This window comes from Pimephales promelas, chromosome 21 (genome assembly GCF_988280905.1).
Source record: "Pimephales promelas chromosome 21, fPimPro1.hap1.1, whole genome shotgun sequence".
Classification (NCBI taxonomy): Eukaryota; Metazoa; Chordata; class Actinopteri; order Cypriniformes; family Leuciscidae; genus Pimephales; species Pimephales promelas.
In genome coordinates, this window is record NC_142789.1 from 19616947 (window position 1) to 19631128 (window position 14182).

At 36.4% G+C, this 14182-nt stretch overlaps 1 protein-coding gene across 2 annotated transcripts in view; it reads right to left on the minus strand.

Annotated features, from left to right (window-relative positions):
- dvl1b (dishevelled segment polarity protein 1b) overlaps window positions 1-14182 on the minus strand; it is a 52572-nt gene that overhangs the window by 34760 nt on the left and 3630 nt on the right. Inside the window, exons 2-12 of one of the 2 annotated variants that reach the window (XM_089124965.1) lie at window positions 12991-13060; window positions 11192-11313; window positions 7343-7455; window positions 3936-4074; window positions 3722-3824; window positions 3388-3457; window positions 3167-3306; window positions 1957-2033; window positions 1800-1867; window positions 1611-1688; window positions 1392-1526 (exon numbers count right to left, since the gene is read on the minus strand). In XM_089124965.1, the coding sequence (XP_088981091.1) occupies window positions 1392-1526; window positions 1611-1688; window positions 1800-1867; window positions 1957-2033; window positions 3167-3306; window positions 3388-3457; window positions 3722-3824; window positions 3936-4074; window positions 7343-7455; window positions 11192-11313; window positions 12991-13060 (1115 nt within the window). The remainder of the gene's footprint in view (window positions 1-1391; window positions 1527-1610; window positions 1689-1799; window positions 1868-1956; window positions 2034-3166; window positions 3307-3387; window positions 3458-3721; window positions 3825-3935; window positions 4075-7342; window positions 7456-11191; window positions 11314-12990; window positions 13061-14182) is intronic. The other variant, XM_089124966.1, reaches the window with a different exon arrangement.

Here is a 14182-nt window from a genome sequence, read left to right on the forward strand (position 1 = left end):
TCTTCTTGAAACTCTGGATTCTGATAGAGGGCCATGAGACTTAGACCTGAGTGCAAAAATGGAGGCTCTAGACCCTTCCAGAGCTGAGATATTGAGATATTTATAATGGCATAAACGCCCCGAAAAAAAAACAGGGGTACCCCTGTCGTTTTTTTTTTTGGATCGAAATTTTGAGTTTCTCTGATCTTCTTGAAACTCTGGATTCTGATAGAGGGTCATGAGACTTGGACCTGAGTGCAAAAATGGAGGCTCTAGACCCTTCCAGAGCTGAGATATTGAGATATTTATAATGGCATAAACGCCCCGAAAAAAAGACAGGGGTACCCCTGTCGGTTTTTTTTTTGGATCGAAATTTTGAGTTTCTCTGATCTTCTTGAAACTCTGGATTCTGATAGAGGGTCATGAGACTTGGACCTGAGTGCAAAAATGGAGGCTCTAGACCCTTCCAGAGCTGAGATATTGAGATATTTATAATGGCATAAACGCCCCGAAAAAAACGACAGGGGTACCCCTATCGTTTTTTTTTTTGGGTCAAAATTGAGTTTCTCTGATCTTCTTGAAACTCTGGATTCTGATAGAGACATGTCCTACAAACAGCGTGTGACTCATTTAGAACATCTCCGTCTTTACAAAAGCCAATGTGTTCTCACACACTGATCATTTCTCGCTCGTCGGCTTCTCCTTGTCATTCGCCATGCTATGTTGTCTTTGCGCTGCTGCTGATAACGTCACAGATAGGCAGACTGAATCGGGTAACGTTTAACGCCTGTGTCATTAAAACTAAAGTAAAAAAAAAAACAGCCATAAGTCTGACGTGCTTAAATTCAATTTCCTAGTATCGATACAATCGATTGATTAACTTTTAAAACGATTTTATATCGATATATGCAGACCTTAGATCGACTAGCAGAGCACAGTTCGATGTAGTTGGATCATTTGAATATAAATCGATACATCGATGTAGTAGATGAATCATTACACCCCAAGTAATAAAATATAAAATATATAAAAAGTGTAATCATTTCAATTAATCATTACTTTGCATACATACACACATAGTACTTATATTGAAAAACTACCTGCATGTAATTACAGCGGTAAATAATTTCTGTAATTACATTTATTATTACACTGCTGACTCTTCCATTACCCCTTAACCAACTATTAAAACCTACCCATACCACCAAACCTGTAACTAACATTACCCGTATCCCACCTCAATATCAGCGCAAGTGTTTTGCAATTCAACATATCTCCTTCAAAATATGACTAAAAATATAATAGTATCTCAATACAAAAATAACACTGCTTTACACATTTTTAAAACATCATCAACATGAATAACATGAGTGAGATATTTTCACAGGTGATGAATGCAAAAGACACGTTACCTATTACAGCATTAGATATAGTAATCTTCAGCCACATCCTGTCCCTTATTTCTAGTCCTGAGTCTGGGACCTGCATCACCTTTACAATGGTGGCCATGTCTGTTTTTCCCACTGTCAGAGGGAGATCGTCAAACTCTGTGAAGGACAACAGGATGATTAGGATAATGCTTTGCAACAAAAAAAGAGATGCTGTGATCTGTCAGAGAGAAAAGACTGTACCGTTTTGTGGGTAAGATCCTGTTAGTGCAGTAGTGTGGGAAATCCATGCAGCCGGGTCAATGGGTCTTACTGGTTCAGCTTTGGGAGGGAAAAAACAGGTCAGATAAGTCAGATAAATGGACAAGTATCTCCATACCTAGCTTATGTTTATCTGAAAGAAGCATAGATAAAGAGTTTGTGTGTATTGACCTCTGGGTATTGTAAAGTAACTGCGAGGCGAAGGGTCCCAGCATTTGGCAACAGTGAGACTGATAGGACTACAGAACACAAGTACAATGGTTAGTTAAAACACATTTACATCTAAGCCTCATGTCCAATGTTACAATTCAGACATGTCTATTCTTACCCATTCTTTGAGACAATCTCTCTGAGGATCCTGACAGCATCGTCATTGCTCATGTTCTCAAAGTTCACATCATTTACCTGCAAGTCAAAATGCAGCATACACACATGTTAGCATTAAGGCAGAGCAGTATTATGAGCCTCTTTGAGAAATTCATACCAAGGTCAACTGGGAGCTTCTAAGTTTCTGTAAATAAAAAAGCAGCAAAATAATTTGCATTTAACTGATCTTAAGGTAATTACCTTAAGGTAATGTTAATAATATCAGTGTGCCAAACTGTGCAATGCCGGTATAAATACGCAGTCTAATCCATAACTATAACCGTAATCTGCCACTCAACAGGGATCAGCAGCTGCTGGAGGCATGTGAAGGCTGTATTTGGATCCAGAGACAATCACTACTAAAGCCACAGAGCTAGAGGCCAAATCTCATCCTTAAAAACGAATGCAAATACATTTAAATATAAAATGTGTTATATCACTTTAATACACCACTGGCGGAGCAATCCACTGCATTACACTAATCTGCTATTTGAACTGAAAAACGGATCTATTAGGTGTTTTTAAAGGGATAGTCCACCCAAAAAATTTAAAGATTATAGGTAACCAAGCAGGTTTGGTTCCCACTGACTTACATTGTATGACAAAAATGCCATGGAAATTAATGGGAACCAAATTTGTTTGAACTAAATATTACATTTTGAATATATAAATATGTTGGGAAAAATGAAATGATACTATTATGAAACTAAAACCACTAGTAGGTGAAGGCAAGTCGTAATAAGTGAATCATAGAATCATTAATTCAACTGATTCGTTCAAACCAGCTGATTTACTCATGAAAGCAGGAAGAGTCCACTGATGTTGAATTCGAAACTCTTAATATTTTTGCCATAGAATGATATAAGAAAAAAAGTAAGAGTAGTATGCTAGTAAGCGGTTCCGAATTCAGCACGAGTTTATGGATGGGCAATTGAATCATTGACTCACCCGATTCGTTTAAAAACAGTAAATCATTAAATAACGTGTGTTGTGACAAAAGTTTTCAAAAAGCTGATGTTCTGCTTAATGTATTTAATGTTGCAATAACAGCCTCTTTGGTACTGTCAAAGTTTACACAAACAACTACGTACCAAAATTGTTTAAACCAGACTAAATTGACCACAAACAGAAATGAATATTCTCAAGAAGTGCCTTTGCAGACTACAATATACCTGCAGCAGCATGTCGCCTGGCTCTATCCTCCCATCTGCTGCCACCGCTCCTCCCTTCATGATAGAGCCAATGTAGATGCCACCATCTCCTCTATCGTTACTTTGGCCCACTATACTGATGCCGAGAAAGTTATATTTCTCTGTGCAAACAAGAGAAAACACGGAAGTGATGAATTTGTGTCACACTGTACGGGTACATGTAAAAGGCAAGCTGATCTTACCCATATTGAGGGTAACTGTGATTATGTTGAGGCTCATGGTTGAATCTGTGATACTACTGAAGGAAGATGACTGTGGATACGAAAGCAAAGGAGATACATGAAACCCTAAGAAGTCAAACACATATATATACGTATATGCACATACACACACACATTTATCTGGCTGAATTCAAACATAGACCTCTATTGTTTTTTATATAGTTATTTATAAATAGTATAACCTAAGCTCTAAGATTTTGGGATGTTTTGTCAGATTTAGCTCTTTTCTGGATACAAATTTGTCCCCAATATATGGTTAAGTAGGAACAGTGCACACAAGCAAACACACACACACATTTCTAACCCTGTCGATTTTAGCCACTTTGTGTCGCCTGCGCCTGCGCTTATGTCTCTTCATTAACTGAAAAGAAGAGCTCTGCTCTGTGGAATTGCTCAGCCTGAGAGAGACAAACATAGAAGAGAAGAACAGACAGATTATTGAATACAATCTGAGCCAAAATTGAATGAGTCAAAATGTCAAAAAGTTTATGCTTTATATCATTCCAAACCTGCTAGCATCCTCATCCTCCTCGCTGTCAATGAAGGAGCTTGACTCCAGCTCACTGCTCATCATAGAGCCACTGTCACAGCCCATGGCCGAGTCCCTCACCACCCGCTCGGCTTTTGTGTGACCGTTCACACGTGGGACTAAGAACAAATCATGCACACAGCAAGCTTGTGAATGCCTTGTTGAAACAACAAAACACTAACAAAGAGAACCATATATTTGGGTATATTCATGGCTTGATCCCACCTTGAGCGACAAACTTAAAAACAGGGAAAACATACACTCCTGTGGGCGTGGCTCTGCCTCAGGGTGGCATCTAATTGGCTGGAAGGCTCTGGTGAGGCGGTGGCATCTCAGTGAGCTGGGCTTTTGGTATCGCCTCTGGTGGAACCCGAAACACTCCAGGAGAGTTGGGCTGCCAGTGCTTCTGTCAACAGGCTGATATCGCTCTCTCATACTGTCTGATATGCTCACTCACATGCCAGTCTTTTGAATTTATTTACCATGCACTTGCAGTCATTACTAAATTAGTTTGATGAAAGTTTGATTAACACAAAGACAGGCTGTAGAACAAAAGAGATGTGGGGGGGAGTGAAATTGATAGTGAGTAAGGAAATGCACAAGACTAATGGAGAACAAAATATGTTTAAATTTCATTTCTATTCTGTGTTTTTATTCAGGCTACAGATGTAGAGCAAACAAGCGACAAAAGATGGCGATATAGCTTAATGCACATCTACATAAAGCAAACTAGGCAAAGGCAATCCATTACAGAGCCATGTTTGACTTCAGGCAACGAAATGGAAACAAATTACTCAATACATCACCACTATTTGTGTAAGCAGCCGATTTAAACCCAGACTACAGATATATCACGTTTAGCAGGATAAAATAACAATATATTACATGAGTGATTCACAAAGGCAGCATGTTATGTTGCAATCTATTGAAAAAAAAATTCTTCCCATGCTGGTAAAAAAATTGTAGTTAATTCATAGTTTTCATTCTTACAAATTTAGTTTAACGTAAAATAATCAAAAATTAGTTTTAAAAAATAAATAAATATAGGATACGAAAACAATGAAACAATTTTAAATCTTTTTTAAATATTGTAAAAATATACTGATTAAGAAAACTATTTTATTTTATTTATTTGCAGCAGTTTACAAGTCTAGCATTCTGAATATATCTTTTATTTCTTTATAATAGATAATATATTCACTTGCTCTTAACAAACACAACCCAAATACGTATGTCTTTGTGATAAATTAATATTTAGCAATAGCACTACAAAACATTATAAAATGAATAGCCTACCCGAATTTTGTTTATTTTAAAATTAAATAAAAAGTCGCCTTACCTTTAGAAAGCGCTAACGACAGAAGAGCTTCTCTCCGCCGGTGCACACAAATAAACTACTACACAGACAGAAGAACTCCCGCGGGAGCGCGCGATATGAATTTATTATCCTCCCCTTCTGCTCGCGCTCTCGCCAGACGCGCGCTGTCATTCATCAACAGCAGCAGCGCGTCGACAACGAGCGCGCGACCATTTCGATTTTCGCAGTCTCTGCTCGAGCGTGAAAATAATCATCATGTAGCCTACTGTGCAATTATAATTTACGAGGCAAAGTTTGCCCGCGTCGAGGGGTGACAAAAGCTTCTAAACAGACATTTGAGGATACAATGAAGTGTAACGTTAGCTTGCATGTGTGGAAATAAAGTAATAACTGTTTATTTCGCCTGAGTAACTGTTTTCCATGTTGTTAAAAAAAACATACATCCGAGTCTTTTAGGACAGCTACATTTTATTTAATAGCCTATGTAAATATTTTAATAAAGCTACAACAAATGTTGTAGCCTAAATTTGAAAATGATAAAAACTGGATTTGTTGCCCATGACATATTGTCTGTGTAGGGTGCATAAAGCCACATCCCTCCCACTGTTGTCTTTTGTTTAATTTTTTATCTTTTTATTTCTTTTTATTTACCTATCTGTATTAGTATGTTACATAAGTAAAATTCTTTGTGTTTTGCATTGAAAAAAAAAAAGAAAAGAATTAAATCCACATTCCTATGTTGCATTTTGTTCACAAATAGGAAAGGGCCACAGCACAAAATTCAGTCAGAGACTCAGAATCCCTAGATACTGCCTGGCTATTCCCAGAGGAACAGTGCATCTTGTAAACCTAATATTTTTTTCTCTTTTTTGTCCTATTAATTCAGAACTCAAGGAGTGTTGCACTGTCACCACTGACACTGTTTCCAGACTGGCCAGCTAATTAAGCCACACTGATTAATGATCAGCGGGAACTAATGGGCCAACAGAGAGACCTGCGCTACCATCACAAACACAGATAAATTATTCTGAGAGGTCTGGGTGTGTTTGTGTGAGAGAAAGGATTTGTTTTGTAAGGGTGAGGACTATGTTGAATAGACGACAGGAAGGGTGTGTGATTCTGTTCTGTGTGTGACGCCTGTTGTTGTAAATAAGTATTTTACAACAAAAAGTGCCATTGTACATTGTATTAATGTGTCTTTATTTGTGCAGTTATGTATTGTGCAAACAATCAATGGAAGCTCAAGAACAAATACAGAAATACGAGAATGTATGCAAGTGTCATTTAAATGACAGATTGCTTCATTTGTATTCTTCCGTAATATTAATGTGAGAACGTATTTAAAAAAGATGAAGTCGTTTCAGTCTGTCATGGCAGGTAATTATGGATAAATTAAGACTTTATAAATGAGCTAAAAACAAACAAATGCATACACAAAAAGACAAAGATGAGAACACCACTATAAACATACACAAAAAGAGGTGACTTTTTGACCTCAGTTTGAAAAGACGAATATATTCAGCACACCAATGAGGCAAATATCCTTCATAAGAGGGCGTAAAACATTTGTCATGCTCAGAGTAGGATCAAGCCATGATTATATCATCTTTGTGTACGAATGCAAAATAAAGTGGCATGTACAGCAGGGATTTGGTCACCTATGCAGGGTTCCTACACAGTATGGAAAAGTACAGATTTGAGTCATTTCCAAGTATAAAAAATAAATAAAATGTGTTTCTAAACTATTGCTCCATTTCAGTTTTCTAAATATAAAATTAAGAATTTAAAAAAAATAATTATAATTATCGTACAAGCAGAGTGTTTTCATGGCAAAAGTTAAGTGATCGTTGAAAAGGACTGAATGAATTCAAGGCACACATTTTCATTACGCGAACCTGTTCGTCTTTACCATAAGCCAAACCAGCAATCATCTAAATCAGACTGTACGATTTTCTATTAAATATGGTGTGAAATTTGAGTCTGGATAGAATTTTGAAATGGAAAAGTTGTAGGAACCCTGCCTATGTTAAAAGTACAGTATTTAGACAAAATCTTGTAGCTACACTCACATTCATCTCTCCTCCGTCTTGTCCTTTCTCTTTCCCGCTCTCTGCGGTGGCGGAGAACAGACTCGCTTCCAGTTTCTGTGTCCAGACCGTCTCTGCTGTTCACTGCATTAGCACTGTAGCAAACATGCACACAGAAACATATGCAGCATGAGCTCTGAAAAACATTGTATGTGCATGTAAGATATACATGTAAGTGCTGGAATGCAAACTATTTTAGCCTTTGTGAGAAGGGCAGAAAGGGGAAGAGAAGGAGCGAGAGAGAAACAGAATAATGGTAATGACACATAGGGGGTTTCATCATGAAAAATCGGTTTTTGAATTACACCCTTGGGGCAGCAAAGTGTGTCTTTGTGCAAGCATGAACATCTATATGTGCTTTCAGTAGAAATCTGAGTGAGGTGAAAGATTTATTCCACCATATAGTAAAGGTAGCCTATAAATGTGTGTGTGTGTGTATGACCCCTGAATGTGATAACCTTTTGTATTTTTTTTTTACCTTACGCACAAAAATGAGTTTGTCCTTTCCGGAAGATATAATACTTTTAAATACACCGTAGGACATATCCTGTACATGCAGTAAAAATGATATTTTTAATGATTAAAAAAGTTACTTTTGTTCTTGTTATTTCAATACAAAAATGTTGATGTAATAAATACAAGTTTAGTAATAATTGTAAATATTCATTTATTTTTTCATTATAAATGTTTGTATGAAACATACTCTATTGGTCAGTATAATTTACTTGTATTACTGTTATTGAGCAAGGACTCATTAAATTGATTAAAAGTGACAGTAAAAGCCATTTTTAATGTTCCAAAAGATTTCAATTTCAAATTAATGTTTCTATTAATCAAAGTGTTCTATTAATCTAACTGTTTTCAACAGTGACAATGATAAGAAATGTTTCTTGAGCACCAAATCAACATAGAAGGATTTCTGAAGGATCATGTGACACTGAAGACTGGAGTCATGATACTGAAAATTCAGCTTCACAGGAATAAATTTTAAAAAATATATATAAACATAACAGTTATTTAAAAATGTATTAATATTTCACAACAGTGCTGTTTTTACTGTACTGTATGTTTGATCAAATAAATATAGTTCTGCTGAATATAACTTTTCAAAAACATAAAAAATGACCGCGAACTTTTCAACGCTAGTGTTTTACAGCGTATTGTTATTATTGTTGTTCTAAAAATGTAGGGTATACTGCATAAATGCAACATGTGATACAAATGTAAGCAGCGAGTCAGTCAATGAATGTTAGAAATTAAGGACATGACTTCAAAAATTATATAATCCAATGAGTTTGTGCTTTGCAGTTTACAAATCAGCCACAAGAGGGCAGAAATATCACATCATCAGCACTAGTGATCTACATCAGAGTATCCTCACATGTGTGGCTCAAGTCAATTCCCACTTCATCAACACAAAACGCACATCATTCATTTTCATATATTATATCATTTGGCATGCTGCCTTCATATATTCTGCTATGCAAGTATAATCCACACATAAGGTTTGTTTTGATTTCTTGCCTTTTAAAAGGAACTGGATGTGCGAGTGTGACTGCAATAATAATGTTCCATCCACACAGTAAAGAAAAAAACGGTTGTAACTTATAGAAAAAAACCCTGTAAAAATGCTACAGTAAAAACTTACCACATACAGTGGAAAAACTGGTAGAACATATTGGCTTATATGTAATATTACTGTAATGTCAAGTTAGTTTTTTTTCCCTAGTAAAGACTATAAAAGAATATTTTATATATTTTGTACAGGTTTACCATGCATATATATTATACCTTACATTATTACTACATCAATCATGTCCTTGTAGATGTTTACTATTCTTGTTATTTCTCTATTTATACACATTCATACACTATCATCACAGCGCCCCTATTCTATTTATATCCCTTTTCATCTGCACACTGCTGTTCTCTTTCACTATTTGCATTTTTTTTTTTGCACGATATATTACTATTTCCGCTTCTGGTTAGATCATAACTATTCTGCATAATTAAGTTAAGTCCAATCTAGACATTTTCTATGAATATGCACAAGATGTCTCTCCCCGTCCTCTCTTATGTTTAATTTTATACTTGCTCATGCCGTTGCATAACAGTGAAGCAGATTTACAAAAGGTCCCTTCTGGATGTTCTGCTATGGGCAGATACACCACTCATTGTTTACCACAACTCCCTTCAACATTTGTGTCTCATGCTTTCTGGATGACTGAGCCCAGTGGGGGAGCACGAGCCAAAGGGATTTGCTCTCTTTATGCTGTTGATATTCCTACATCCACAACATCAACATGCATGTGTGTGTGTTTGTGTGTGTGTGAGAGAGAGATTATTATGTAGATCAGGGATTCCCAGTCGGGGGTAAACGTTCCCCATGGGTTACTTCAGCAGGTTTCAGGGGGTTTCTTGGAACATTTTTGATTTTGCTTTAAAAATTAATTTGCTTTGAATGAGTTGTCAACACATTCAAATAATTCGTTGTAATTAAAGTCATGATTTTTTTTTCATTTAACACATATTCTTTTTTTTTTAAGGCAAGACACTATGGCCAAAAATATTGTTTTATTTCTATATATATTCTGAAGGTTTATTTCATGTATCATTTGCATTTTATTATTGAAAACATGGTGATTTATTGATTTGTTGACAGAATTTTCTAATTTATGGAGTGATAAAAAGAGACACCAATTTAGTAAAAACCTCTGACTCAATTAAGTCAACAAAATTAAATTTTGATTTCAAATTTTTGAGATTTTTAACCTGACTTTTTTTTTTTTTAATGTCTGCAAATTATTGAATATTTAATTAGATGCCTAATTTGCATATTCAAACAACATTTTAGAAAACTTTTAATAAAATTTTTTCCCATTTAATAATCAATCAACTGGGGAAGTATGGTGATATGTATTTGGCCATTTTTTACCATAAAATACAAGACATGCCTTAAAAATGAGCAAATTTCTGGTTTGATGTCGATGAAGGGATTCTTGAGCTTTTTAGAAGAGGTACATATACAAAAACGATCAGGGAATCTGATTTCACCTCATGTAAAAAAAGCTTGGAGGTGTATGAAGTGTGTGTGCAGGTTAAGGTGACACGGCATGTGCAGGACGCAGAATGTGTGAGGGATAAAGAAAGCATCACCAATGTGAGTGTGTATGTGCGTGTGCACTCATGTGAGATAATCAGCACATCTGGTGCACGCTATAAATGGATGTTTTCAGTGGTTGAGCATAAAACTCAATGGCAGCATAAAATTAACAATTAAATAACTATTGTGCAGAGAACACTAAACATTACACTTGACCAGGCCCACACGATTCAGTTATATAATGCAATTATATCACAGCAATATGAAGAGATAATACCATTTCTGATATCAACTGAACCTGGAATCAATCCAAATAGAAGAAACAGTATTTTGATCTCTTAAAGACACCCTGTGGTGAAAATCAAGTTTTAAATGTTGTTTATATGTCTATGTGGTGTTTATAATATGCTTTAAGACCAACCATATGCACATTTTTAAGTCAACACGGTTGTTGAGTATTTTCTCTTTAACAATGCAGTGAACCGAAGACAGTCTCGGTTAAAAAACGCTGGTGTTTCTTATGTCACAAACTACCTTGTAACCAATCACCTTGATGTGAGGGCGGGATTTAGCATATCATTAATTAGACTATTATAATCTGGCACACTTTGCCACCTATGAGTCAGGTTTTCTGTGCTGAAATACCACACGCACAACTGGCGCATCTGTGTAGTGAATTTGTTCTGGAGTGTATGTTGCACATGATACATGGCATGCGTGTTACTCACTGGAACGAGGGAGGTCTGGAGTCTCCGATGCCTCCTGTCCGCTCCAGCGGTGGGGGAAGCTCAGTATGACTGTCAGTGCACACTGACATCCCATCTGTGTGGGAGCTCTCAGCCAACACAAGCTACAAACAGACAAATAAATGCATTTTAACACAAAGATGAACTTAAAAGAGCTGAAATGAGAATTACTCACCTTCGTGTTGTTCCAAACCCATCTCTGAAGATTAAAAATATAATATGCATCGAGTGGTTAAATCCAAGTCTTCTGAGGAGACAGGATCTCTTTGTATGATGAATAAATGAAATTTAGTCTTTTATTTACATATAAACATTGATCAGTGAATGAACACAGATGGTAAATGGACCTATTCTTGCTTGACTCGTGAGAACCAATGAGGTTCATTCTCGCATGTCAGGGCAGCACATTTTAAACAATAAGGTTTGTTCTCATGCGTCAAGCAAGTACAGTTGAGCTTCTGTTTACCCTTTTTGAGTACTCTATGTGCATCCCTGATTAAAGTTTAGATGCATTTGAATAAAATATTAAATTAAATCGGTTTATCAAATAAAGCGACAGTGTTTCTTCAGAAGACTTGGATTACACAGGGCGATTCATATGGATTTTACGATCTCGAGGTTTGAGTTTTGGGTGAATCGATGTACAATGGAGGGGCAGAAATCTCAATTTCTTTGTGTTTTTTAGATAAACAAAGTCTTATGGGTTTGGAACAACATGAGAGTAGGTAACTGATGACAGAATTTTCTTTTATGGGTGAAATCCTTTAAAGGAGTAGTTCACTTTAAAAAAACTTTTGCTGATAATTTACTCACCCCCATGTCATCCAAGATATCCATGTCTTTCTTTCTTCAGTCGAAAAGAAAGGTTTTTGATGAAAACATTCCAGGATTTGTCTCCATATAATGCACTTTTACTGGTAACCAAACGGTTCAAGGTCCAAAAGACAGTTTCAGTATAAACTGCAAACTGTTCAAAGGGCTTTAAACGATTCCAGACGATGAATAAGGGTCTTATCAAGGCAAAACGATCGCTCATTTAAAAATATATATATAACAAAGTTTTATAAGCTCAAATGGTCGCCTTCCTCTGTTCTGTGACGCACGTTCGTGACTCTCCTGTTCAAACTCGTTCATCAAAATGAACGAATCTTTTCCCGAGTCAATTTGTTCATTGACCCTTATTCATTGTCTGGAATCGTTTAAAGCCCTTTGAACAGTTTGCAGTTTGCACTGAAACTGTCTTTTGGACCTTGAACCGTTTGGTTACCAGTCAAGTCCATTTTATGGAGAAAAATCCTGGAATGTTTTTATCAAAAACCTTAATTTCTTTTCGACTGAAGAAAGAAAGTCATGGACATCTTGGATGATATGGGGGTGAGTAAATTATCAGCAAAAGTTTTTTTTAAAAGTAAACTACTCCTTTAAGCAAACTTAAGTGTCAAGTTCAGATGCTTTTTGCTTAATAAAATTATGTTTGAACTGTTCTACTAAACTCAAAACAAAAGACTGTAACAGGCAAAGGCCTCAAAGGCACTAAATAAAAATGGCATCCAGCAGAACGCAATGACCTGAATTATGGATTGCACTTTAGTCAGTAAGACTTCAAAGTGCCTTTCAGACTTAATTAGTATAATGAATCGGTGAACTAAAACTGTTTATGTCCAGTATATTATTTAGCTTATGTGCTGTATCTTCTTACAACTCGGCATATGAATGCATGACTGCCTGCCTTTTCCACTCTGATTCAGATGTTATATAAGGCAGAGGTTTTCACAGCTCACCCATGACACCACTCTTCCATTGAAACAAGGCAGTTTGGCGTTATCGTCCGAGACTTCCTCTTTGACAACCCTGCAGGGACACAAAGAAAAAAAAGGCATGTGTATTTAATTAGAAGTGTTTTTGTATGAAACTGCTGCATTGGTTGTGCATGCTGCATATATCGTCACTGTGTTCAACATCTACTGCCATGCGCTGAGAAATGAGCTCATAGGACTAGATGATGTCTTCATGTACTGTGTGATGTATAACTGTGATCCAGTTTAAAAGTGTTGTTTAGACTGACTTTGCAAGCAGCAAGCTGTCAAAATGGATTTGAATAGAAGGCATATGGGGAGGATCTCACAAGACAGCTTGGAATGAATGTGTCAACTCAATGATGCCAAATTTATGCTGACATAGGGGTGGTTTCCCGGACAGCGATTAGGTCTAGTCCTAGACTAAAATGACCCTTTAAACCAGATTGACAATAATCTACTTTCTCTATCATGATTTTAATACTCCAAGACTTAGTCTAGTACAGAGTTTAACAAGCTGATTTCCTGGAGGAAGACTAGAGCTACTCCAGGACTAAATTGAGGCTTAAATTAAACCAACCGGGAGGCAGGCCTAGTCCCCCAGCAAAAGTGTGCGTATCAACTGCAAAAGGGGCGAAACCTCACAAGCACCGTTCTGAAAACTAAAATGACAAATGGGACCCCCTAAAGACATGGACTTAATGGACATGCGCACACAGCAGTAATTTTAGGTCCACAAAACCGAAAGTGCATATTAAGTGTGAATTTTGGGATAGGGTCATAGACATATGGCCTCTTCAAGGCAGATTCGTATTTCGTAAAATTTCCTGTTCTTCTTAAACTTTTTAATTATTGCCCTGATGGTTGAAATGGATATTTCACGCTATTTTCTAACATTTTGTTGAATCTCTATTTTGTGCTATTTTGAAGCTCAACAATCTTTTGCTGCACAACAGACCTGTATTCTTTGTTTTCTTTACTCATTGTGTTGGATGGAATAGAATGGAATGGGTGGAATCATATTAATAGTCCTGTGAAACAGGAAACCATGACTGGACAATATTACCCGGTGTGCTAAAAATTTTAATTATAAATGTGAATATACATCACAGATTTTACATATAATAATTTCTAGGGAAACCAATAATTGTGGCCAATGTGTATTAGAGAAAACCAT